Source organism: Denticeps clupeoides, chromosome 1 (genome assembly GCF_900700375.1).
Source record: "Denticeps clupeoides chromosome 1, fDenClu1.1, whole genome shotgun sequence".
NCBI classification, from domain to species: Eukaryota; Metazoa; Chordata; class Actinopteri; order Clupeiformes; family Denticipitidae; genus Denticeps; species Denticeps clupeoides.
Window position 1 is genome coordinate 20,313,849 of NC_041707.1, and position 26,797 is coordinate 20,340,645.

At 42.4% G+C, this 26,797-nt stretch overlaps 2 protein-coding genes across 4 annotated transcripts; both read right to left on the reverse strand.

Moving 5' to 3' along the window:
• Positions 1-2,231: 2,231 nt before the first annotated feature.
• On the reverse strand, positions 2,232-7,330 carry mat2aa (methionine adenosyltransferase 2Aa). Its single transcript, XM_028982310.1, has 9 exons — positions 7,005-7,330; positions 5,855-5,932; positions 5,640-5,762; positions 5,445-5,557; positions 4,978-5,121; positions 4,402-4,620; positions 4,069-4,251; positions 3,759-3,892; positions 2,232-3,469 (listed from the first exon to the last, which is right to left on the reverse strand). The coding sequence occupies exons 1-9, from the start codon at positions 7,093-7,095 to the stop codon at positions 3,367-3,369; spliced, it is 1,188 nt and encodes a 395-aa protein (XP_028838143.1). The 5' UTR covers positions 7,096-7,330; the 3' UTR covers positions 2,232-3,366.
• Positions 7,331-10,049: 2,719 nt separating this feature from the next.
• inpp5ja (inositol polyphosphate-5-phosphatase Ja) lies at positions 10,050-26,503 on the reverse strand. 3 transcript variants are annotated; one of them, XM_028987991.1, is made up of 13 exons: positions 26,267-26,503; positions 23,208-23,891; positions 22,609-22,716; positions 21,075-21,183; positions 18,042-18,158; positions 17,137-17,312; positions 16,948-17,059; positions 16,380-16,489; positions 16,035-16,245; positions 15,610-15,747; positions 12,842-12,904; positions 12,413-12,517; positions 10,050-11,372 (listed from the first exon to the last, which is right to left on the reverse strand). In XM_028987991.1, exons 2-13 carry the CDS (start codon positions 23,885-23,887, stop codon positions 10,839-10,841), a joined length of 2,463 nt encoding a protein of 820 aa, XP_028843824.1. In that variant the 5' UTR covers positions 23,888-23,891; positions 26,267-26,503; the 3' UTR covers positions 10,050-10,838. The 3 variants fall into 3 exon arrangements, with proteins under 3 accessions (XP_028843824.1, XP_028843814.1, XP_028843805.1); XM_028987981.1 differs by lacking the exon at positions 26,267-26,503 and having other exon boundaries at positions 10,050-11,366; positions 23,208-24,082; XM_028987972.1 differs by lacking the exon at positions 26,267-26,503 and having other exon boundaries at positions 23,208-24,082.
• Positions 26,504-26,797: the final 294 nt, after the last annotated feature.

Below are 26,797 nucleotides of genomic sequence, written 5' to 3' on the forward strand. Positions count from 1 at the left end.
AATGCCTTAATCATGGTTAAAGGTAGTCCAACAAAGAATTTGTTGCTTTCTAATGCTTCAGTTACATTTTGCTCCACTGAAAAGGCAACAAAAGTTTCAAGGACAAGCAAATTAACATTTTTAAACTCGCTTACGCACCTGCTGGGATATACTCTTATTTCTGTAGTCTAGTCAAGGATTTCCACTTAAAACGTTTATTCCGGTAACTACTATTCAAATTAATGACAAAGAATTTGAGTGTGGCTAGAAGAAAAAGTGGCCGCGTATAACGTGTTAAGGACATCATTTAAACATGAAACAAATAGTACAAAGGCCATGTCTGAAAGATTTCAAGCATTCAGGAGAATGAAGCCTCTCAAAAGATTTACAGACTGAATGCCTTTCCACTGAATGCTGTTGCAAATTAAACAGTCAGCCTAGGAAAAACTACTACACGTTAGGTTTTGTAGCAATGTACATTAGAAGTGTCCAATGCTTCAATTGAAATTTAGGGCAGAATGAATAGTAGTCTCCTCTGGTCCTTTACCTGACATGCAACCTCATAACATTCATTTGTTTTAGTCAGACGGATGTATTAATGTATTTCACTTGTGGCCTGCTTCTAAAGATTATAATTTCACTGCACAGTAAAATGTAGTGTTATACCAAAACATGCATTGTTATGCCATGCATCGCAGCCAAAGATATGATTTTAAATAAGACATTTTAAAATGTAGTAAATCAACTGAACAACGGCTACACTTTTCAAGCAAGTACAAAAACAGAGGTTTCAATTCAAAACTTACCAAAAATGATTAACAGCTCAAGATATAGTCATTAGGGAACACATGGCATACATTTATATCTTACATGCCATCTATATGTTGGAGCGAAGAGCAACACTTCAGGTATTGACTGTGTACACCAAATGTTTACTCAAAAGCTTATCTTGTAAACTCAAGTACGTGGCAAACATAAGATTTACTGATCAAATATTTCAAATCCAAGGCTTTCAAGAGATATATAAGCATAGATATATAGATATATTGGGGTAACAGAAGAAGCAAAGCATGCTTGCATATTGAATATAATTTAACTATAGTATGGCAGAACTGATTTGCATTATACCCAAATCACTCTTTTGAAATTGTTGGTGTGGTATCTTCCAGCAGTCAGGAATTCTGACCTTTAAACACATACATTTACAAATGACCATGAGCCCAAGACATGGCATATGAAGCATAGGCATATGCAGCTCTACTGAAATCGGAAGGCATGTCTAATAAAATAAAGCCATAGACAATAATTAAAAAAAAAAAAAAAAAAAAGCCAGACACTTGAATTACTCAGTTTCACCACTAAAGCAATTTCCACTTGCAATGGGGGGTGGGGGAGAGTTTAAAGTAAGGCTAATGTGAACAAAGGCTCCCAAAGATTCATTCTTGGCTCAGTGTGTGGTATGGGATTATGAAAATATGACGGAGGGGAAGAAAAAAAAAAAAAAAAAAAAAAAAAAAAAAAACGTAGTTATGGGACATTATGCCACATGAACAGTGCTAAGCAGGATGTTCTGAAGCAAAACCCAAACCCAGTGCCAAACCCAGTATGATATTTCCAGACATTACATTTAATGCCCTTTATGTGCTGTGATAATTAGGCAGCCCATTTGTGTAAAGCTCAATGGAGATTTTGCAATGCAAGTCTTCAAATATGAGCAAGTGATTAGGTCTTAATGTATTAATATTTACAAAGCTGTATTACTTATATGTAAGGGTTCAGAAATGCAGAAGTTGTGGAGGAAAAATGAGTTGAAAACAAAACATTACACTATTAGAGGACAGACTTTTTATTCAAATTACTTGCACGGGACATGATCATTTTAGAATCAAGAGATCTTAAAAAGAGGTCTGAGGAACCATTTGAAAGAGGAAGGGGGGGGGGGGTCAAGGAATGACATAAGGATAAAAAAAAAAAAAAAAATTATAATAATAATAAATAAAGGCACTTTACTCATTCAGGAACCAATCTATTAAATTTCATTAGTTGTATGAAATAAAAACGGTTTAAAAGGAACTGAAGGAGATAAAATGAGAAATGACCCACAGGACAGAGCATGTAAACAAGGCTGGTTTCTCTGTACAACACCAGCCAACTTTTGCTTCTTTCCTTGAGATCATAAGCAGGGGGGAAAAAAAAAAAAAAAAGGAAAAAAGAAAAGGATTAAATAAATGCATGTGGTCAGTGTCAAAAAAAAAAAGAAAAAAAAAAAAGAAAGAAAGTGAAGCAGAAACCACAGCTTTTTCCTATAGACTGCCATGGAGTGGAAACTAAATGAAAATCGCACCAAAAATATAGATATTTTAAGTTCATTCATTTTGCACTTAAATAAAAATGGCCTGCCACAACTAACCCAGTCCGGGCTTTTCTGTATGTATGCCCAACACTAGGTAAGGAAGGCCTGCCAAGTAATACAGGTAAATCATTCAAGTAGCAAGGTGAGTAAAGGCTGGCCCCACACAAACCATGAGCACATTAGGGCTTCTCTGTAGCTACGCCCAACACGTACTGATGGCTGGCAAAGGGGGAGTGCTGTGCCAATACCGTGGTCAATCAGTATGCCAAATTTTTACTGACCTACAACAGGGTTTAATTTGGAATCACCTTCAAGTGAGGAAGAGCGGAGACAGACGCTGAAGAGGTAAGGGAGGGAAACAAGTCCACAGTAAAAACCCTGCAAAATAAAACCACCAGGAGTAGAGTTGGGGGTGGGAGTAGCAGCTTCTGACTTCTCTGTAACACGTCAGAAAGGATGTGGCCATTTTGCAGGGAAACTGTAGCCAAGGCTCCCTTTCATTTGTTAAGTACGCAATAGGGTGACTATGCGAGATTTGAAATTAGAAATGCATGGTGAAATGTATTTCTAAGCCAACGCAATGGCTAAATTGATTATCTTTGGGAGAACTTATTTTAATTGTAAAAGGGGTCTAAAGCTCAAGCCAGCAACTGACAAGGTCATATCTGTCCTCCATTGGGCAATCCAATCCACTCTACAACTAACCAAGCAGAAAGGGAAGAGGAAAAGGGATTGTGTGGTAGGGGGGTGTCAAGCATAACGCCATACAGTAGTAAAGCAGATGACAGCAGGCCATGAGTGTCCCTAAGGGCAGATCTTCTCGGGTAAGGTAAGGAAATGGAAGGTGGGGGAATACATATGCATATACAAGACAGACAAAGGTGCCATGAACAGAATGGGAAAGAGAAAGGGTAAAGTAGTTTATCAGGGTTTGGTACTTCATTTTTCTCCCGCCAGACTCCTTCCTGAGTCAGTAGGCTTCTCTGTAGTATACACCTACAGCCCTGGAGAGGAGGTGGGAAAGATCACAGGTTTTAATATTTGAGCTTTTTGGGAACTTCCCAAGGAAAGGACTCACGGCCAAAATGGCCGTAGGCAGCGGTCTTCTGGTAGATGGGCTTCTTTAGGTCCAGATCCCTGGAAAACACAGACTTAAAGGGTGAGAGGAGAAGATTTATTTTGAACTAATCACCTTTCAAGAGAATCTGGGATAGTATGGATACATGCAGCCTTTCACACTTGGCAACATTAATAAACAAAAAATAAATAAAAAAGGGGTGCTCACACCCTGCCACTAAACTATTATTATAATCATTAAAAAACATGCCTTTGTGCACAAATGCATCTCAACCAAGACCCACATACGTACAGGAAATGGAAGATTGGTGAACAGGTCTACAAAAAGGTTACCACGGCCAGACGCTACCTGACTATGACCCCAGGTCGGAGGTCAAAGTTCCGTTTGACAATGTCCAACAGCTCCCGTTCGCTCCTCTGAGAGGTCCCATAATGGAAGATTGAGATGGACAGAGGATGGGAAACACCAATGGCATAGGACACCTGAACACAAGGAAAGGTCTAATTATGTAACATATTTGTTTCCCCTAAAAGATATTGAATATAAAAGGTTACACCTAATAACTGATGAGGAAAATGGAAACTTCTCTTAATGTAACTTCACAGTACACAATCTCTGCTCGTCACTTATTAATTAGACGCACAAAAATGTAACTTACCTGGACAAGTACACGCTTGCACAGACGGGCCTTAACCAGAGACTTGGCAACCCAGCGGGCTGCATAGGCTGCAGACCGGTCCACCTTTGTGTAATCCTTCCCAGAGAAGGCACCGCCGCCATGGGCTCCCCACCCACCATATGTATCCACAATGATCTTTCGTCCAGTCAGACCAGCATCCCCCTGAAAAGCAGCAAGTTTCACAAAGACGCATCATGGCACATTTTATTGTGTTTCCTTTTTACACTTGATCAGGTAGATAAAACAAACATGCCCATTATAAATAATGATGACTAAATCACAGCTACAGCTCTTCACAAGATTGTACCTCACCTGTGGGCCACCGATGACGAAGCGTCCACTAGGCTGCAGGTGATAAATGGTGTCATCATCCAAGTAGACACTGGGCACCACAGCTTTCACAACCTTCTCCTTCAGAGAGTCACGCATCTCGTCCAGGCACACAACCTCATCATGCTGCACAGACACGACAATAGTGTGCACACGAATAGGCAACATGGCCCCACGATCCTGCCTGTACTGCACAGTCACCTGGAAATACAAAAAGATTTGACATTAAATTAAGTGACATTAATGAAAGTGAAGTGACTGTCATTGCGCAGCACAGCACACGGTGCACACAACAAAATGAGTCACCGGCTTCACCCTTAGTAAGCAGTGGGCAGCCACGAGCAGGCAACCTTCTGATTATGGGGCCGCTTCTTTAACCGCTAGGCCACAAATGCCCCAGGTGTTGTCTATAGATGTCCCAAAACCAGGAGATTTATGGCTAAGAGCAAGCTAGTTTCATATTATTATTATCATCGTGATTATGAAGGTGGACTACTGAAGGGTTTAACAATTTTTTGTAAAATATTAGTTTAAATGAAAGTCTTAGTAAACACTCACCTGAGTTTTTGAGTCTGGGCGCAACCAGGGGAGGGTGCCATTGCGACGCAGTTCAGCCATCTTTGCATTGAGCTTGTGGGCTAGGACAATTGTGAGCGGCATGGATTCTTCAGTCTCATCGGTGGCATAACCAAACATGAGGCCCTGGATTGCAGTCACAACAAGATTAATTAGGCCTAAATTTAGTACATTATCAAATCATGACCCCCCCCTAAAAAATAAATAAACAAATAAATAAATAAATAGATTCAGATTAACACTCATTCAAGTGCTACAATTCAGTTAAACCTCAGTGGCTAATGCAAATAAAGTTACTATTTTAGTGTATAACTAGCTTAGAACCACAACAGTACCATTTACCGGATATTTATATCTGTGATTTCATACATGCTACAAAATGAACACTGATTAAATTGTTACATATGAATTTTATTTCTGAGACAAGGTGCATGCATGCACTTCCTCACCTGGTCCCCGGCACCAACATCCTCCTCGCTGCGGTCCAGGTGAACACCCTGGGCAATGTCAGGTGATTGCTGCTCCAGGGCCACCAACACATTACAGGTCTTGTAGTCAAAACCTAAGTAAGAGCAGTTTAGGTTTAACTTAATCTATAGAAATGCACTAGTCTTTCCCAGACTAATTTCTTGATTGTGATTTACCTTTAGAGGAATCATCATATCCAATATGCTTGATTGTCTCCCTTACAACCTTTTGGTAGTCAACAGAAGCACGGGAAGTAACCTCGCCAGCCAGCAAGATCATGCCAGTCTTGGCTACAGTCTCTGTAGATAATGATGAGGAAATCAAATAAAAGGTCAGAAACCAGAAAGAGACATCGTTAAAAAGAGATGGGACTCTCGATCGCAGATCTCACCACAAGCCACTTTGGCATCAGGGTCCTGCTTGAGGTGGGCGTCAAGCACAGCATCACTGATCTGGTCACAAATTTTATCTGTTGAAAAGAAATAAAAAATAATGTCAAGAGGTATTACTGAGAACCACCAACTGAACATGGCCTCATGTGAGGCTTCAGAAGGAGGAACAGTTGCCAACTGCGCTGTACTGCGGTGTGAACGGAGGAAAGCGCAGAAGGCTGCACGTCACCAGCTGTCTCCCGAACGCTCAGGCCCATGGAGTGGCCAGGCTCCTATATTTAGAGCGGAGATGCTGAATACAAGATTATCCGGCCCGGCGTGCTCACGCTTACTCACTGTCCCTGGAGCTTAAAGTAAAAGCCACCTTCACATGCAAATAAGACAACTCGGGCCACGTGAGTGAATCAAGGTTTGTGGAAGGCGCACTGCGTAAATAGGAACAGGTACGACAGAAGTGCACTTGTTTACATTGTTCCCAATGTGCACAACGAAGGAGAGAGAAAAAAAAACAGATGCGAATAAACTGCTGTACTACAAATCAAGATGGCTGAAATCATTACGTAATTAAACTTCAGCGCACCGCCGCCGTACAAGCGGAATCCATAAATAAATGGTGTATCCGGTAGCCGGCGTCATACCTCCAGCTAGCAGGACGGCTAACCGAGAGCGTCCCGTTAAATTTCGGCCTGGTAAACGGCCCCCCACGCGTCACAAATGCTTTGATCGCGTCGCGATACAACATTTACGAATCGATGACGATCAATTGCCGCCGTGGACCGTGGTAAAAAAAAAAAAGCCGCGACGCAGGCTAGTTTCCTCGGCGAGACCGCCCGGGCGCTGACCGAAGCGCGCACGCGGCCTCGTTCCCACCGCGTGCGTCCGGCGGCCTGGCAAATCCAGCCACGTTCCGGGCCGAAACGCCACGAACATCAGCCTGCGAGTTCTACAAATACACGGCAAGGTGGAAAAGGGGCTTTAAGCATTTGTAAAAAATTTAAAATAAATTGTACAAAACTGTCGTACGTCCATTAACGGCTGTAATTACATTTCATGCTAACTTAGGCTAAGCTAATATGACCTTGTGCTACAGAAGCTTTACACATTTTCCCCTTATAAAACAGGTCAGTTCCTCTTAATTCTTACGCGCACCTGGGTGCCCTTCTCCAACAGACTCCGACGTGAACAAAAAGCAATCTTCGTCGATGATGGAGTTATGGAAACCGTTCACCTGGCCGTTCATCTTCAGACAATTCGCCTTCAGCAGCGTCCCACTATTTAACGGAGCGACCGACGGAAACCGCAACTCCCGCTGAATTCCTGCCAAACGTTACTGACGCGCTGAAGCGACGTGAACGCGTTGCCGACTGAGTCCCGGTGCCTCGGCGCTGCCCCGCCGCTTATATCTGGTCGACGCCGGCGAGCCGCTGCCAGGATCCGCCCTCGTTTTGTTCGGCGTCTCTGACGTAACGGAGGCGCGCCAGATTACCATACACTTCAAACCAATGAATTCTCAGCCCGCTCACGGCGATTCCTGTCCGTCGAGGGTGACACGCCGGGGGCAGAGATGTCGAAAACACCGGGGCAGGTTTCTGCAAGCCGCGCTGTGCGTTTTTTTTTTTTTAGGGCTTTAGATTGTCAATACTCGCGATAAACCAAACCGATCAAATGTGGCCAGCAAAGTCAGCATGAGAACACATGACTGCGTGATATCTTCACCGGTGGACTTTTTAAATCACACGTCGTTGATTAATGGAAGTTGGGCCTTAAGCCCCTTTACATTTACGGCATTTATCAGACGCCCTTATCCAGAGCGACTTACAGTCAGTAGTTAAAGGGACAGTCCTCCCCTGGAGCAATTTAGGATTAAGTGTCTTGCTCAGGGACACAATGGAAGTGGGATTTGAACCTGGGATTTCTGGTTCATAGGCGAGTGTGTTGCCCACTAGGTACCCTTTAGGTACTCTGCTGATTTCTATAAACCCACGCATGGTAAACGGGACATTTTAGTGGCCACAAACCTACTGAAATTCCACCAACGAACCAGAAATACTGGTCCCTTACAGGCCGACTACACTAGTCCAAAACTTGATGCCAATTCCCCCATTAACCTCAGAGGAGCTTGCATCCATGCGTCTACACACACCTGCTCTGTACTGGCCGCTGTGCGGGATTTTACATTCAGGTGAAACCATGTTCTTATGTTAAGGCTCTTAGGGATGGCCTTGCTGCACGGGCTTTGCAAAGCAAATAAGAAATTGTCACCAAGCCTTTATTTGTTTCAGAACTGAAAGAGGCGGTTCGTGTTGGCATCATGACTGCAGAATTTCTTTGCACGAACTGAACGTGTGGGTCTTCAGTATCCAGCTGCCAAAGCTTGACCTGCTGCACCAACATGCATCAGCACATTCATCAAACAAAGTAAATACCTGAACTAATTTTGGTTTTAAAAATGCAAAGGAATCTTGCTGGTCGTGATTTTCCTGCTCACTGTGTTTCAGGCAGTAATTTGGATTTTATCTGGAAATTGTTGAGTGGACATTTGTCATTATGTACACAGTATCTTTGCAATTAAATTCACATTGGTCAAAAATTAGTCACTTAATTTATTCAGAATACACTGATGAATATAATGGGTGTTGCCTTTTGGTTAACCAGGTACCAGTCTTAAAACCAGACCGGCATCCCAGCTTGAAATGTAACTCTAGTGTTTGAATAAAAATTCTTCAGTGCATTCTGGACTTTTATTATGACGTAGATCTGTGACTTGAGCAGGACCATCAGAGTTGAAGCTGGTTTGTTACTTGCAAATCATTACATTAGAGATCAAGCTACAATATTTACTTATACTACAAGATCATGCTACAAAGCTGCAATTTCCAAAACCATGTTGAGCAGGACCATGAGAGTTGAAGCTTTTTTGTGTGGCTGGGAAGTTTTCTCAGGCTCAGCAAGATTACCTATAGCATATAATGTTTAACAGTATAATTCAAACAGGAGCAGGTTACTGCATGTTTTTACTTTCTTATAATCTGCTCAACCTTGTATAACCTCTTCTCACTCCTGCCACTCCCTCCAACACCCTCCAATCAAACTCAACAAATCTGTGTGTGGTTCTCTTCCCCGCCCTTCAGGCTCTTAAACGTGGCCACTTTGTCACAGTGACAGTGTGACTTTAATGTTATGTAACACATGAATAACACATGGATATCACTGTGACACAGAGCACTGTGTGGTGTTGCTGTTAGACCCCATCATGGTCATGTAGTGTTCTAGTTATTTTAAGGCGTTTGTGGTGCATTGCTACACTGTTCTGTGTTAGTAACACATGCTGTAACTTGGTTGTGTGACTTCCTCCCTTCCTTCCTCATCTCATCTACTTGATCTTGGTTATGATCACAGGTTATTGTAAAACATCAAGAATGGACAGTTTGGTTTGATTAGAATATAAGGGTCATATATATGCATCACAACACATCTTTATTGAAATAATCCCTTTTAAAATAAACATGCCCTCCTCAGACAAATCTGACCCATCAAACTTCATGTCAGATGAGCTCTTCATGGATCAGATTTGTTTTACCAAGTATTTCCTAGAAGTATTCAATCCAATGAACTGGTGACATGAACTCTGACATGTTCCTTATTTCTGAACTAATTTTACAGTGGCATCATTCTGATAAAGAGTCGTGTGACATGAGGCATTGAGCTGACATGAATGACTAACCTTCTTGATTCATTAAGCCATAACTTCTTGTTACATAAGTCGGTTTTGATGGTGTCAGCGTGGACACTGTGACTGGTCTGTGGTGCTGTTTTGACACCTTTCTATGATCACCGTCATAAACGCATCAACACGCATAAAGGTTGTTCAGTTGCTTGGTCCACTTTTGTTAGGTACAAACAAGTGCATACTGGGAGCTCCCAACAAAGGTGGAAGGGTCTCAACCAGTCACCTAGTATCCCAATGCGGTCCATATCAATGTCGTGCTTCAAGAAAGGACTCATCACCAATTGCCCTGGACAATTACAAATGTAATTAGATAGCCAATATTTATTCACTTCACCTGCCTGTGATTTGTAACAGAAATATTTTTGATATCTGTTTTAGATAGATTTGAAGAGGTTCAATCTTTTATCATCATGCTAGTTGCCAATGGCACAAAGAATGGTTAAAAAGATGCTGAAACACAGATCTAAGGTTTGGTCATTTTATTCAGTAAATGCTCGCCACAGAACGTACCATTTTCACCCACTCCTGTACAGACTTACCGCACACACACACAACACTGCCACAAAGTCAACAGCAGGCTTTTACACAACCCTTGCAAAAAATAGTGTAAATACTAAAGCTCACTCTAGCCATTGATGTGAGGTGAACAGTCATGATTGCACATTCAGCTCTGGTGAAACACAGTGACACACAGACATGTGTTTTGTTATTTCAGTTAAGTCATAAAGCCATGTGACTATGTCAAACAAGCAAATTTGCTCTGCAGTCATATGGCAAAATGCCTTCTTCAAAGGAACTCACACACAAACACACACAAGAGCCCCAGTCAGTGTTTTAGAATATGCTGTCTGTCATCACTAAATAAAGAGCTTAATAAATGTCTCCTAGTTTTTCACCTCACGCCATTCAGACAAAGTGTTTCAAGCCCTTCCTGGGTTTACAAACTGAAGCCCAGACAGTCTAATCATACTCAGATAAATGAGATTAGTTTAAACTGATCCATGGCTTGGAGCACGGCTGGTGACGCTAACACTTCTCAAAAGTGCAAAACAGTTACAGGTCAAAGCAGCAACATCTAAAGAGGCTTTTGCCTTCCAGAAAAAATATACTATATTAATATATATTTATTTTGTACATTTCAATATATTGCATATATTTGATGTATGTCCTTAAAAATATATAGCAATATATTCCAAATTCATTTAGGGCACACAATAGCTACGAGTCTTTAGTTCTGAGCATTCTTGTGGCAGCTAAGGACAGCAGTGGCCTGACTCGGCCGCAGTGCCTGTAGCCTTGGCTCCTGTGGTACCGGCAGCAGGTGGAATAGGCCTGTGCTCACCCAGAATGGCAACAATTAGAGCCTCTGGTGCACTGACCCCGCTGCCAGGAGAGACAGGGCTACGCGGGCTAAGTGGGCTGAGGGAGGAGGTTGGGGATGGAGTGCTTTCCTGCCAAACCAAACGCTCCTTCTTGGCAACTCCGCTGGTGTGTGTGGAGCGCGCCGTGCAGGGAGATGGACTTTGCACATGAGCGTCACGAGGCCGCGGACACAGGCTGAGGCTCTGAAGAGAGGGCAAGGGTGTGGAGGCTACAGCTGGGCTGCGGCTCCGGTGGCAGCTGTGGTGGCGGTTGCGGTGCCGCTGCTGACGCTTGCCTGCGTTTGTGCCTGGACTGGGGCTCCGTGAAGAGCTGGGAGCCAGCAGGACCAGTGTACTGTCATCCTCAGAGCTTACATCAGAGCTTTCACTGCGGGCTGATGGAGGGCTGCAGACAGGAAGCTGCACCTTCCAACAAGAACCAATAATTCTTACCACACAGCTATTACATCAGCCTAGTACCAGCTAGATTTAACAAGACCTTTGTAATATAACCACATTATTTACTCTTTAATAACTTATAAACTGTACTTTCACATTTTACATTTTCTATTATACGTAATTTCAAAATCACCAAACATTATACCTGTTGAGCTATATAACAAACCATTTTGAGAATGTGCTTAATTCACAATTACACATGATTGGCCAAAACAAACAAAGGCTGAAATAATATTCTTTCAAATAATACACTCTACGTAATAATTGTTGTCTTATTGATGAAGTGAAGTGATTGTCACATGTGATACACAGCAGCACAGCACACGGTGCACACAGTGAAATTTGTCCTCTGCATTTAACCCATCACCCTGAGTGAGCAGTGGACAGCCATTACAGGCGCCCGGGGAGCAGTGAGTGGGGACGGTGCTTTGCTCACTGGCACCTCAGTGGCACCTTGGTGGATCGGGATTCGAACCGGCAACCTTCTGATTACGGGACCACTTCCTTAACCGCTAGGCCACCACTGCCCCGTTATGGTTGGTTATGGTTTTAATAATATTTTGGTAAACTGTCAGCATACTGCTTCTAGAACGTTCTATATACAGTGGTATCTCACACAGCAAATGTCACCTCCATTTTATGCCAGGTGGCACTAGAGAGAAAATGGCTGCCAAGACCAACCAAATGCCCACTGCACTACTAAAGCAGAGCTCTCTAACCAATTGCTTAATATAAGTGGCTAAACAATTAACTGATTCAATGGAAAGTTGATGAAAACTGATGAAAATGTGTTTGTGAAATACCCATTAAATTGATTTCAATCTGCTTTTAAGGTGGGAATTAATGAGTGCCAATTTTTTTGGGGTATGGCTACACACACAAATGCAGAGCTGAATTTCAGAAATTTTCATGCACTCTCAAAACTGGGGCATTGTCAGACATTTTACCTAAAAATGAATGTACTTAAAATAGTTAAAGAACATGGAGAAAAGTGTAAAGTTCACAACCTGGAAGGGTTCTGTTATTGCCACAATGCTATTCATATTGCTGCTGTAGAAACCCAGAATGTATTCCCCTAATTCTCTAGGCAAATCTTCCTCTGGAAAGGTCACCTAGGCAACAGACATACAAAGACAGGAAAGGTTAATTCATCACAAGACGAAAAGGCAAGTCCTTTCTTTTCACAAACCTAGGAGTGCTTCATTTATTTTTCTGTTTGTGAGATATTGGATGAAGAAAGCTTTCTTGACTTTATTTCTATCATTTTCTGACTATCCAAGACAGTATGAGAAGCCATGTTTGAAAACGGTACCAGGGGGTTTGGATCAATATTAGTACCTTTAAGAGCAGTGTTCTTGGACTCTTAGACATCACATATTGAACATGCAGCAAATTACTTGTGTTGCATACAATTGGGTTTGTCCTTTGAGTCATACCTGACACACTTCAGATTTGGCCCATACATAAGCAACATAATCTTTGTGATGTTTAAATCCTACCTGAAAAATAGAAGAAAATTCAGAATCAGAATACCAAAACATGGAAATGAAAATAATCAAATCAATACACCCACAAGAGCCTCAAGCTCTTTTCACAGGCTGATCACATGCATATGTCAATCCCCATGAGTAATAACGTCACAGGCAAGAACCAGCCAGCCAAGGCATGTTGGACATTTAGTTGCAGATTCCTGGGAAGAATTTCAGTGCTCATCATTTTTTGTGTGATTTGATTTAAGTACTTTCTGTTTGTCACTGTTAATTGGTGATTACTGCTTTTGTTTATTTTGTCATAATCTGCTTCTAAACACATAAAATCATACAATATCATACAATATTTTTGTAAATATTTTATTATATCTTTCCATGGGGCAACATTGAAGGTATAACACTTTGATACAATGTAGTCAATGTACAGCTTGTAAATTTGCTATCCCCTCAAACTAAATAAACTCACCGCCATTAATGTCTAAAGTGCTGGTAACAAAATGTCCAAATTGTGCCAAAAGTGTCAATAGTTTTTTTTCCAGCACTGCATTAACTCTACTGGGCACAGAGTTCACTAGAGATTCACAGGTTGCCACTGGAATCTTCTTCCACTCCTCCATGACCACCTCACAGAGCTGGTGGATGTTAGAGACTGTGCGTTCCTATGCCTTCTGTTTGAAGATGCCCTGGTCTGGCACCTTTACCCTGGTCGTCTCGGGTCGTCTCGGAGGTGTGTTTTGGGTTGTTATCATGTTGGAAAGGGAGGATCATGCTCTGCATTTATTCATGGTTCCCTCAATGACTGCAGTTCCCCAGTGGTGGCAGAATTAACCATCTGAAACATACAGGTTTATTTATGTCACGGTTCCAGTGTCCGTGTCCTTAGTCTGCTTCTCCTCAGCAAACTCTTTGTGGGCTTTCTTGGGCTCTTCTGTTCTCAACTGTTGTCATCTTTAGAAAACATTTCCTTTTAGGATGACAGCCATGTAGACCAATTTGATGCAGTGTGTGGCATATAGTCTGAGCGCTAACAGGCTGACACCCCATCTCTTCAACTTCAGCACTCATACGTCTATTTTCAAAAAACAACATCTGGATATGACAATGAGCATGTGCTTAGAACGTCTTTGGTGGACCAAGATTGAGGTCTGTTGTGAGTTGAATCTGTCCATTTAAACTGCTTGTCATGGTCCTGTCTCCACTGACACATTTACAGACGTTTGTGCAGACGCCTGAGACGATGACCCCCAGATGTGGATGATGACATCCGGCTGCCATCTTGATTCTTTGTCTGTGGCGAGGAGCAGTTCAGGCACACGGTATGGGAATACAGACAGTGGTTACGGTTCCGTACTTGAAGCAAAAGGAGGCTGGTAGTAGAATGGTCGGAAGGGCCGATAGATCCGAGGGCGAGGCAGAAGAATAGTTCAGGTCCAAAGTGAGAAATAGGCAGGAGCAAATCATTGTGAGGCAGAGTCAATCAGTAACAAAGGCGATAAGCAACGAGGGAAAAACCAACGATGAGTGGGTTTATGTTGATTACATTGCCGATACAGGATTTGTGAGCCTGTTTTAATACTTAGTCTTAACACTCCATATTAGATATTTCAAGTTATTATGAATGTTAAGAACATTAGCAGTTTTCTCTGCTGTGGTTATTATTTTGCAATATGCATAATTGGTTTGTGTTCAGACCACACTGGTCTGAACCATACCTGGTAAAGATCCATATCTGAGGCTAAACTGTGAACATCATGTCCTGTGTGTGAAGAACGAATCCTTCCGGAACTGGAGAAAGTCTGGACTACATGAAAGGTTTTCTTTTTCATGAATCCCGTAGGTCACAGGATTGCCATGTTACTACTGAGTGATGGAAGCCAGTTTTGCTATTTATCAGGGGACTGTAGATGCATAAAATGTACAACGAATCATTGTAACAACAGTTAATTGTAATAGATTTTGGTCATGAGGGTGGAAAGAGTGGGACAGGATGGGGTGAAAACGCACTCATGTGCCATTTTCTTGTGCCGCATTCTAGGTATTATTACACATAACTTCAAGCAGTGAAATAAAAAAAACAACAACATATGGATCACTGTTATCTACTTAATTCTTTTTTAGATCCAGATCATTCACATTCTTAAATCATATGTAAAGCAAAGGACTCTAGCCTTTATAAGACCAAATCTGTAATTCAAACATCCAACAATATATTTTTAGTTTGCATCACAGGTCACTTTCTGTTTTGGAAAATAATGGTTTTCTTTTGTTCCAGTCTTTGGTTGACAATCCATGCAGCTCTGTGTGTATAAAATTAGTCGTTTAACACTTTACTACCATCCTGTGACCATTAAGAGAACTGCAGGGCTGGCTGTGCAAATTCAGTCAGCTCAAAAGGAGGATATGTCACCTAGTGTTACCAGTTGTAGAACTTCATGACCCCCAGCCAGAAAGTTTTATCCGCACCTTAATTAACCTCGGGTGTTTCCTAACAGCTCAATAATGAATGTGGCACATTGTAAGCAGTGCAGATCTCCTAGCAAGTTTGTGAGAGAGTGGTGAAACAAATCTCCATTTCAAGAAATTGAGATTTTACCTATGCAGAGTTTATGGTCATGTTTATGTAGTTTTAATGCACACAAACTGTCTCTGAATTTCATGGAACATGTCAGAGCATCTATGATATATTTATACAATGTAATATAATTTAAACTTACCCTGTAGAGTCCAACCCAATCCCAAGAGCTCCGTTGATAGCTGGAGGTTACATTGAATTGCACTGAAGCATCGGAGGCCTTTGTCCACTCCTTCTCAACTTCCAGAGTTACCAGTGGACTATCAATTTTGAAAGGGAACTGGGGAAAAAGGATACAAGGAAAATAAATTAAGCTAATAATACTAAATTAAGCTAATATTGTCTATTGGGCAAAGGTGTATGTGCATGGCCAAATGTGAATGATAATATTGTAGCTTCAAATTTTGGTCAGAGTTCATTTAACAAGATTTGGCAGAAGATTATATACATATTAAAGAAGACATATAATCATCCATGACATAAAATGAAGCTATATTTAGTATTACAAAATAATTAACGTTAAAACAATTGCATTTTAGAGCATAATTATACAAATGAGTTCCATACTTGCAATGAGAAGACAGCAGACACTGGCTTGTGGTCACTAACAGTAAAGCCCATGTGACTGCGGTAGGACTGCTGGGTCACCCTGGTAACACCACCCAACCAGGACGTGAGACCACGCTGCAGTGTAGCATTATGCGATGGCACAGGAGAGCCAGTCCGACGAAGACGCCACAGAATACGATCTGTCCATGCTGGCTTTCTCTTCTTTGCACTTCACAAGCAAATAAATAAAGAAATAAATAAATGTTAATGAATGCCAAATGTTAATGTTTACTGAGCATTGTATTGAGTGTATTATGGATTTAAAGAAAATTATAATTTTTTTCTTTTACAAGAATTTTGTACCTTGTATCATATGTGTTTGTGCCCACATCAAACTTATAAGTTGGGGCAAAGTTGAGGGGACTCTCCACAAACCCCTCCAGGATACGTTCACTCTTTTTAGCTATATTAAGCTTTAGTCATAGGAGAAAAGCACAAAATTAGCAACATGATTCATTTTCTTGCCATTCCTTGTACTTATTACAATCACAATAGGTGTGGTATTAAAGGTGCCACCCATCTGCAAATATTTTAATAATATTCTCTGCACTCATGCAATATGGAGCATGATTATCACGGGTCCAGTTTCTTTGATAAATATCCAAATATAAGAAAAAAAGTTATGTCATAAACTAAAGCTACAACATCTAGAAGCTTGCGAGCATGACATTACCACATAATCTGATAAGAAATTAAGTTTTTGCCATCCATTTTTAATACTAAAGGTATCCTATTTATAACACTATATACTAAATGTTTGTTGTTAGAAATTATAGGAGAACCATGAATGAAATATGCACAGTTAATTTGTATATATGCACGGGTAATTTGTATATTTATGTGATTGTTTTGCTGGGATTAAATTCCAGACCTGGTCCCGTTCCCACAGAAGTGGCAGCTTATTGCTGTCAATAGCACTCTTCACCACATGAATATCATAATCTTCAATACGAAAGTTCAGGTCCCCAAACCAAAAGACCACACTGCAAAAAAATGTATTATGATGAATAACATGTTTCTTACCAAAATTATTCTACAAAATTATTCTACAATCACTCACTCATGATCCAACACTCCAGTGGCTGTCCCGCCTTCAAATTGCTGCTGTTGCAAGATGCTCTCGAAGTCCTCCATCCGCTGCTCCAGGTTCCGCATGTGGGCAGGCAGGTGGCAGTTCAAGAAGCAGACCGCATGGCCAAATACCATCATTCTCGCACTCACCCCCCCTTTATTACCCTGAGAGAAAGCCAAAAGTGAGAGATATTTAATAGATGATTTTAACTCATTAATTTGAAGATGCACAAATCAAAACATTGAGCACAATGAGTAAATATTCTGCAGAAAAAAACTAAATGGAGAGTAAAACCTTTAAATTTTTCACACACTAATCATTAAACAGCAGGTCACTCAGAGTATCAACCTCTTCTCATCTTGAGCCTCCTCTCATCGAAAGAAGAACAAGACATGCATCCAGACTCTTTTTAGTTCTGGCTCCTAAGTGGCGGAAACAACTTCCTGTTACCCTCACCATGTACAAATACACAGAGAGATTCTGGGATTCACAGTGTGCAAAAAACTATTTAAAACAACACACAATCCGACCAAGGACATTGTGCGATGACCCATAATCCAGTGCTGGTCGAGTGTAGACAAGTAGCAGCAATATGAAAAAAAAAAAAATATATATATATGTATATAATATGATAATACTAATACAATAATAATATGGTATGATATTGTGATAATAATAATAAAGTACCTAATAATAATAGCGTAAAGTGAAAAAATGTAAGGTTCTTTGCATTTTTGTTTGTGATGGTATGTAACTTAAACAGCAGTTGTTGGTTTAAGCCTAGCTATATAGGTATACAGATCAGATGTGGACTACAAAGCACTGGTGTGCATCATTCTGGACAAGGACATCTGCTCAATGCTGTAAATGTGAATTCCAGCAGCGTGTCTCACCCAGCAGCCTCCAAGGCCGGTGCGAGTGCTCTGCGTCTGTATGCCCCTAAGGAATGGCAGGTGGCAGAACTTTGAGAATACTAGAAGAAGTACACCATGCATGCGCTGGGATGCCACCTACAGAAGCAAGAAGAATGACAAAGAATGTAAAACAGAAGACATGATGAATTATATTGTATTTTATATATTACAGATTTTATTTCTGACAAATAATCAAATAATAAAAGAACTAGTCGCTATGTTTCATTTAACAGTTTTGAGATTTCTTTTATTTGCTTATATTGCATATAAGCTACTGATATTTGTCACGCCAAGGAGTATGAAACACGATGCACAAGTGCACAATATATTGACATTAATTCAGGGTAAACATAAAGTGAATGGCATGAGGGCCAAAACAAAAGGTAGCTAGTAGCGTGGTCAGACAAGCAACAAAGAACTTAGGTAAGGTGAAGTGTACATAAAGGGAACGCTAATTACACATACAGTGGGGCAAATAAGTATTCGGCAGCCACCGATTGTGTAAGTTGTCTCACTTAAAAAGATGAGTGCGGTCTGTAAATTTTATCATAGGTACACTTCAACTGTGAGATACAGAATGTAAAAAAAAAATCACATGGTGATTGGATTTTAAAAAATTTAAGTTTGAAAGTGAAAGTGAAGTGATTGTCACACGTGATACACAGCAGCACAGCACACAGTGCACACAGTGAAATTTGTCCTCTGCATTTAACCCATCACCCTGAGTGAGCAGTGGGCAGCCATGACAGGCGCCCGGGGAGCAGTGTGTGGGGACGGTGCTTTGCTCAGTGGCACCTCAGTGGTAGATCGGGATTCGAACCGGCAACCTTGAAATGCTTTTATTAACAATTACATCAAGTTTATGTTAAGAGTTAATATTTGCTGTGTTGTTTTTTTTTTTTTGCAATTCGCCCTGGCATGCTGTCAATCAGCTTCTGGGCCAAATCCTGTTCTCAGTTGGATTAAGGTTCAGGGAGTTTTGTTCCCCGAGCCACTTAGTTCTCACTTTGGCCTTATGGCACGGTGCTCCATCATGCTGGAAAAGGCATTGTTCTTCACCAAACAGTTCTTGGATGGTTGGGAGAAGTTGCTGCTAGAGGATGTTTTATTACCATTCTTCATTCATAGCTGTGCTCTTAGGCAAAATTGTGAGTGATCCCACTCCCTTGGATGAGAAGCAGCCTCACACATGAATTGTCTCAGGATGCTTTACTGTTGGCACGAGACAGGACCATCATCATTGCGTGTCTGTCTGGGTCAGTATGGGGCTGGGGTGCAGCCCCATACTGCAGGGAGAGACAGACCGAATGGGTTTTCAGGACTTCCTGGAGAGGCGGAGTTTGAAGGCGGAGTTTGATCGGCCAGAGCCTGAGCCAGGGATTGAACTCTGCCCCTCCACCACATCCAGCGCCAGTCAGAACCCGGGGCAAGAAGACCCAGCACTGGTGGGCAGCGAGAAGGTCGTGCCTCCTGAGATCCTGGCTGTACCATCTGAGGAGGTCCCAGAGAGCCCAGAGAGGGAGCCAGATGACCCTCTCTTCTGTTTGTCTCTGTCTGTGTGTGTGTGCGTGTCCGTATGTCGCCCCCACTTCCCCTCTTTGTGTCCACCAGATGGCGACCCAGCAGCGGAGCCGAACCCCAGGGAGGGAGTTCCTAACCTGACTGCACTGGTCCACGGCGAGGTGGACAGGCCCCAATGTCCCCACCTTGCCAGCATGGACATGCAGCGAGAGGGGCTGCATGGTCCCAGAAGGTACCAGCCTGGGGTGCCTGGAATGGTCACCGGAGGCTCCGGGACCACCTCCCTGCGCAGTGCAGGGAGGGAAGCTGGAAGCTCTGCCAGCGGGGACGTGCAGCGAGGGGGGCTGCGAGGGACCAGGGCCGCCACGCCTTACTACGCCGGGGAGCCAGCCCAAGGGACCGGGTCCTCCAAAGGGATGATACAGCAGGGCAGGAGCCCTGTGGGGACCGGTTGCCGCCGTCCGCCCCGCCGCCTCCACTGATGGTACTGCTGGGGCTCCGAGGACGTAGCCCTTGGAGGGGGGGGCTCTGTCAGGATTGACTGCACCTGGTCTTATCACCTATGCCCAATCCCGACAGCCTATAAAGGACTGGAGCTCCGCCCCTTCTGGAGCTCCAACATTTTCGTGGATTCTGCGTGAACTTGGGTTTCTGTTGTGAACCAGTTTTTGAGTTCTGGCAATCGCCACACGCCTGCGGGCAAGTTTATGTTCTTTCCTTAAGTTAAACTGTTTTCGGCCACCGAGCCGCGTTTATTTGTGTTTATTTTTTATTATTAATAAATCCTTGTTTCCCAGTACGTCCCGCCTCTGCACTTCCCTCCCCCGTCAGCTCGCCAGCGTGACACCTGCACATGTTTCCTTGCAGGCAAACATGGTTTACAGAGGAAGAACAATGATTTCAAGCATCAACATTTTATGCTACTATTATAACTCAATCAGCATGACAGGATGATCTCCAGCCTTGTGCATGTCAACAGTCTCACTTCTGTTAATGTGAGGATCACTGAAATGATCTTGGCAGGTTCTTTTGTGGCAGGGTCAAAATGCAGTTGAAATGTTTTCTTTTGTGATTAAGTTCATTTTCATGGCAAAGATGGACTATTCAATTCATCTAATCACCCTTCATTACATTCTGGAGTATATGCAAAAGTATATGCAGCAAACCTTGTGAAAATTAGTATTTGCATCATTCTTTAGGCCATGACTGTATGTGGTGCAGTTTAAAAACACTTCCATGTGATTTCATAGGTTTCCCTTTATATATGCTTTGCCTTCCTTCAGTTCTTTGTCACTCATCTGATATGTCTCGTCCTGTCACTACACCACAGACCACTTTTTTTATTTTTGGCCTCCGTGCCTTGTGCCTCAAACTCCTTAGAATGATAATACTGGTGTTTATAGACAGACTTACTCTCTACACATAATCTACTCCCAACTGCACATCCAAAAGTGACACAGGAAATGTCCTTGACATTCAGGAGTTACTAACCAGCACGTATCCAGAGCGACTGAGTGTATCCATACACAGTTCACTCCACTGGTCAGTGAAGAGCACATCTTTGAGGCGTTTGTTGATCATGCAGTTCACTTCCTGGAACCTGGAAGACACGTTTAAAACATATACAGTGGGTACAGAAAGTATTCAGACCCCCTTAAATTTTTCACTCTTTGATATATTGCAGCCTTTTTCTAAAATCATTTAAGTTCATTGTTTCCCCTCATTAATGTACACACAGCACCCCATATTGACAGAAAAATACAGAATTGTTGACATTTTGCAGATTTATTAAAAAAGAAAACCTGAAATATCACATGGTCTTAAGTATTCTGACCCTTTGCTGTGACACTCATATATTTAACTCAGGTGCTGTCCATTTCTTCTGATCACCCTTGAGCTGCCTGTCCAGCCAAACCGATCTATTGGGGAAGAAGAGGTAAGGAAAAACCAAATGATCACTGTGGCTTAGCTCCAGAGTTGCCATCAGGCGATGGGAGAAAGTTGTAGAACGTCAACCATCACTGCAGCCCTCCACCAGTTTTATGGCAGAGTAGCCTCTCCTCAGTGCAAGACACACGAAAGCCCGCATGGAGTTTGCTTTAAAAAAAAAAAAAGGACTCCAAGATGGTGATAAATAAAATTCTCAGCCTTAATTCTAAGCGGAATGTGTGGAGAAAACCAGGCACTGCTCATCACCTACAGTCCCAACAGTAGTGGCAGCATCATGCTGTGGGGTGTTTTGCTGCTGCAGGGACAGGACGACTGGTTGCAAATGAGGGAAAGCTGGATGAAAACCTTCTCCAGAGTGCGCAGGACCTCTGACTGGGCTGAAGGTTTACTGTCCAACAAGACAATGACCCTAATCATACAACTAAACTAATGGAGTGGTTTCAAAACATCTTCTTGAATGGCTCAGCCAGAGCCCTGACTTAAACCCAATTGAGCATCTCTGGAGAGACCTAAAAATGTCTGTCTGCCAAACTTTACCATCCAACCTGCCAGAACTGGAGAGGATCTGCAAGGAGGAATGGCAGATGATCCCCAAATTCAGGTGGAAAAATGTATTTCCCAAAAAGACTCTGAGCAAAGGGTCTGAATACTTAGGACCATGTGATATTTCAGTTATAATTTGTTAATAAATCTGCAACAATTCTGTGTTTTTCTTTCAATATGGGGTACTGTGTGTACATTAATGAGGAAAAAATTTACTTAAATGATTTCAGCAAATGGTTGCAATATAACAAAGAGTGGAAGATTTAAGGGGTCTAAATGCTTTCCATACCCACTGTATATAAGTCAACATGTCTGTCTAGCTCTCTATGTGTCTGTCTCTCTCTCTCTATCTGTCTATCTTTCTATATCTTTATCTAGCTGTCTGTCTATCTGTTGTCTGTCCGTTTGTAACACTGGAGGTCACACTTACTTAGAGGTGATATTGACATATAAGACCCAGTAAGTCTACACAATCAGCAATTATTAGAGGTGGTTGTGTCCATTTGCAACATTCCTCTCGGTAGAGCCTCACCCCACGACAAACATATCTACATCACCACTGCCAGGGTTTGGTCCAAACAAGGAAGTGATGTCATCAGGAGGCATTGCTGATCCCACGTTCCATGTGACAATGTGGACCCTGTGAGTGGGTGGTTTGGAGGGTGTTAAATTACAGCAATTATAGGGAAACACAAATATCACCAAAAAAAAAAAGAAAGTTCAAACACATTTCACACAAAAATATGCCATTAGTGCTAAACTGTAATCGTTAAAATACATAAACACATCTTTATTATTTAAGCTTCAGAAGATCCTCACCAGCAGCAAAATATTAAACAGCCTTGTGGGTTTCTGTGTTTCATGCCAGTATGAGCAGCAGTTAGTGAAAACTGTGTGGAATGGCTGCCAAGAGCATACAACCCACATTCAGTCTGTCGCATGTGACTCTTGGCTGTCAGAGAGGGTTTATAAATCTTTTTTTTAAAGGTTTGCTTTGCAGGACAAAAGGGAGCTCTGACTATGCTCTTCTGACTGATCATATATTTAGGTTGAGAAACAATTGGCAGCATCCATGTGGTGAAAAGCAATGAAGAGGATGGTAGGAATGGAGAACACAATATAAGAACTTACCTGAAATCCTCTGAATCATTGCTTGGCTTGCTATCTTTCTTCTCTGTGCCCCCTGCTAGGTGGGTTAACGTCTCTGTAGAGATGCTGGGCTGAGGAATGGGACGAGGACTGGGCTCTGGAACAGTGAGACCAGGTTGAAAATTCGGGTTCGAGTAAGCGCTGCCTTTACCCGGGGGAATCGTGTTTGTCTGAAGGGTGGGGTTTGGGAAAGCAGCACTCAATGAAGGGACAATGATTGGCATAGATGTGTAACTGTCCTGCAGGAGCACAGTGGACGGTGGGTTGGGAAGATCTTGAGAACTGGCCTTTTTCTTTGGCAGCGAGGACTCTGTTGGTGGTGTGATGGGCCCGGGGATTAGGGGTGAAATTGATGACTTGGATTTGGAAACTTGCTCGGCATTTCTGGAAGACCTAATGGAGGAATTACTTCCCAGAGCAGAAGGCCTGGGTCGGCTGATGCTTGCTGGGGGGGTTCTGTTCTCACTCTTCACAAGGTCAGTTCTGTCCTGAGTTCTATCTGCAGCCTGGAGGTTTCCAGCTGCTGGATGTGTGTTCAGAGGTGGTTGGACGCTTGTCCGGGATGGGTCTTTCTGAACTGGTGCTGGGGGAAGGATAAGCCCAAGAGGACCAGGTGATCGCTCTGAGAGGGAAGAGTTTTGTTTCTGCTGCAATGTGTCCATCTCTCTATAACCAAAAATGAGAAACATTCAGATTTTGGAATTCATGCCATTTATTGTCAAATGTACAATATGTGCTGTTGGGGCAGTAGTGGCCTATTGTTGTGGAGCAGTGGTGGCCTAGCCGGTAAGGAAGCAGACCCGTAATCAGTTGTCGGTTCAAATAACAATCACTTCACTTTCACTTATTGTAGAGGCTTGCCATGGAAAGAAAGAAAGAAAGAAAGAAAGAAAGAAAGAAAGAAAGAAAGAAAGAAAGAAAGAAAGAAAGAAAGAAAGAACTAAATATTGAGGAAAAAATAAAAGACTACTTCATAAAACTTTTTAATTCTGATTATACACCTTATCCACCTTATTCAACATGATGACAAGTAAGGGCTTGAGAACCACTGTTGTGGACTTTCATCCCGTTTTCACTGTTGAAAATGTATTATTATAAGACTTAATATAAACTTGTTTAGTTTTTAAACAGAATTTTGTCAAATAAATGGCAAAAAAACACAGAACATTTTATTATGCACAGACACGGGCCCATGGTGAACATTTGTTCATTTTTGTCCAGAACTGCATATGCCGCATTCTGCACAATTATCTGCTGGTCCCTTAACCAAACCTTCACTCCTTGCTGGGTCACTATCACCACAAGCGCAGTTTCCAGCTGACAGACAGGAGAATGGCACAGTAAACAGAGGATATTCGCTGAGTCCCTCTCCTGTCATTTCCTCTCCTCTGAACGTCACTTGTGACATCGAAACACCAGCCATCAGCCAAGATCAACTTTCTCTCTGTCGCAAAACGTGGCACACCCTCCCCGCCCTGTCCTGATCTACTTTCCTGTTGCTATGCAACAGCGGTTTAGCCTCCCCCCCACCACTCCTCCTGTCCTTCCTTCACTGCCCTTCATCCTCAAATTCCAGCATTTCCTCAGCACTGACAATGAGGAAAGGAGGTGGGACAAGTGACACGGTTCAGCCTCTGAATTGAGTAAATATTTTTTTATCTGATTTCTAGGTCTTTTCCAGCTCGGCAGCAGTTAAAGGACTTTCTTGTAGTCACAAATATGAATATCTGATTCTGTTTTACTGCTGTTGTCTATAGTATAATCAACGTCACAACAACCCCAATAGACGGATGGCATGCATTCAGTTCCACTTAAATGACCGCCATGGATGACTCTACATTTTTTGGATTCAGATCGTTCACGCTGGATTTGTGAGATAGTTTGGATCTTGCAGTGCTGCTTGGTCATTGCAGTCCCTCTGTGTCATGTTTTGTGATAGTTTCACTTGCTGGCATCCTGACATCGTTCTGCTTACTGTTGCTGAGGGTAAACTGTTTCACCATGTCGCAGATTTTGGAGTCGTAAAACAACATCAGGAAATCTGAGAGATGTTCACACAATGTATTTTGGTGAGGGGATATCATCACTACTGAACATGATACGTAATATACTTTCAGACCATTCTAGAGAAAACATTTAATGTAACTTCATATTATTAGATATTTCATAAATATCTAATAATTGTATAACCTAAAATAAAACAAAAGGAAAGATTACAGCGGGTGGACTGTAATGTTAGAAAGCCAATTATGTCACCAGGTAATTGTATAATATTCAGTATAAAAAAGTGAACACATTTATATAACTCATATAATTCTCTTACATTTAGTTTATGTTGTGGCCATTTTGTCTGCAGTCACCAAGTGTCTTTTGGAGTTTGTAACAGGATCTAATGAATCTAATGGTCATAATCTAACAAACCCAATTACAAATCCCCTCATACTTCCTTTTAACCACATTGCATCTGTAATAAACCTATATGTGTGTCAATCGAGGCTCTATATGCTTTTAGAAATTGGCGAATATTGGTGTAGTTCAATCAGACTGATTTTGGACTGAGCTTTAGTCCCATTATGCCCTGAATTAAGAGATAACGCTGCAGTTGCCTCTAACAGTCAAATTCCCAGCAATCTGCTGATTTCGGTGAGTATTTATTGTAAGAGAAGTGTTTTCAGTGGGGTGGTCTTCTATAATTCACTCGAGGCTTTTGTTCGTGCGCCCGCTGTAAGCAAACGCCGCGATGATTTATTGATGATTTTTAATCAGCCTGCGACACGTGACCACACGCAAAAAAAAAAAAAAAAAAAAAAAAACCAAAAGTATCGGTGAGAAACTGACGACCTTTTCCCCATTCCCGGCCCCCACCTCTACCACTTTAACCCGAAAGATCACACACAGCCCGCCGTGCGCCGAGCACGTTGCGCCGGACAGATCGCAAGGTCACCCGCTGTCCGGTCGCATTACGCGCCGCCGGAGCCTCGGGCCATAAATTCTCTCCAGGAAGCGGCGCTCGCTTATTTCCTGTCGGTCCGAGACGTTACCTGCCCTTCCTGCTGCTGCTGCTGCTGACTGTCCCGCAGACGAGGTCGCGGATCCCGCTGCTGCTGCCGCCGCCGCTGCTGATGATGCTGATGATGCCGCCGCCGCCGCCGGGTTTATATCAGTGACGTGCGACCGAGTCCCAGTGACCGATGCGGGACGCGGGGCTGCGGCAGCGGAGGCTGGGATGCACACACGCACACACACGCGTGGCTTTCATCGTGAGGAACGTGGTGGCACTTTTTACGTGTAGGGTGGAAACTCCAATACGTTGCTGGTTGTGCTGAATCTAGCTGGTTGACGCTGATAAACTGACTGAATGACGTAACTAAATGACAAAGAGGAATGGCAATTGACATTTACATTTAAGGCATTTATCAGACGCCCTTATCCAGAGCGACTTACAATCAGTAGTAACAGGGACAGTCCCCCCCTGGAGCAACTTAGGGTTAAGTGTCTTGCTCAGTAAGCGGGATTTGAACCTGGATCTTCTGGTTCATAGGCAAGTGTGTTACCCACTAGGCTACTACCAC

Bases quoted from the DNA above. Each gene is read 5' to 3' on its own strand.
- mat2aa (XM_028982310.1), bottom strand. From the start codon at position 7,095: ATGAACGGCCAGGTGAACGGTTTCCATAACTCCATCATCGACGAAGAT. The intron at 5,933-7,004 runs GTGCGCGTAAGA...TCTTTTCAACAG, and splicing joins TGTTGGAGAAGGGCACCCAG to ATAAAATTTGTGACCAGATC. The intron at 5,558-5,639 runs GTAAATCACAAT...GCTCTTACTTAG, and splicing joins ATATGATGATTCCTCTAAAG to GTTTTGACTACAAGACCTGT.
- inpp5ja (XM_028987972.1), bottom strand. From the start codon at position 23,914: ATGTTTCTCATTTTTGGTTATAGAGAGATGGACACATTGCAGCAGAAA. The intron at 17,313-18,041 runs GTGAGACACGCT...GCTTTCTCTCAG, and splicing joins CCGGCCTTGGAGGCTGCTGG to GGTAATAAAGGGGGGGTGAG. The intron at 15,748-16,034 runs GTATGGAACTCA...CTTTTTCCCCAG, and splicing joins CTGCTGTCTTCTCATTGCAA to TTCCCTTTCAAAATTGATAG.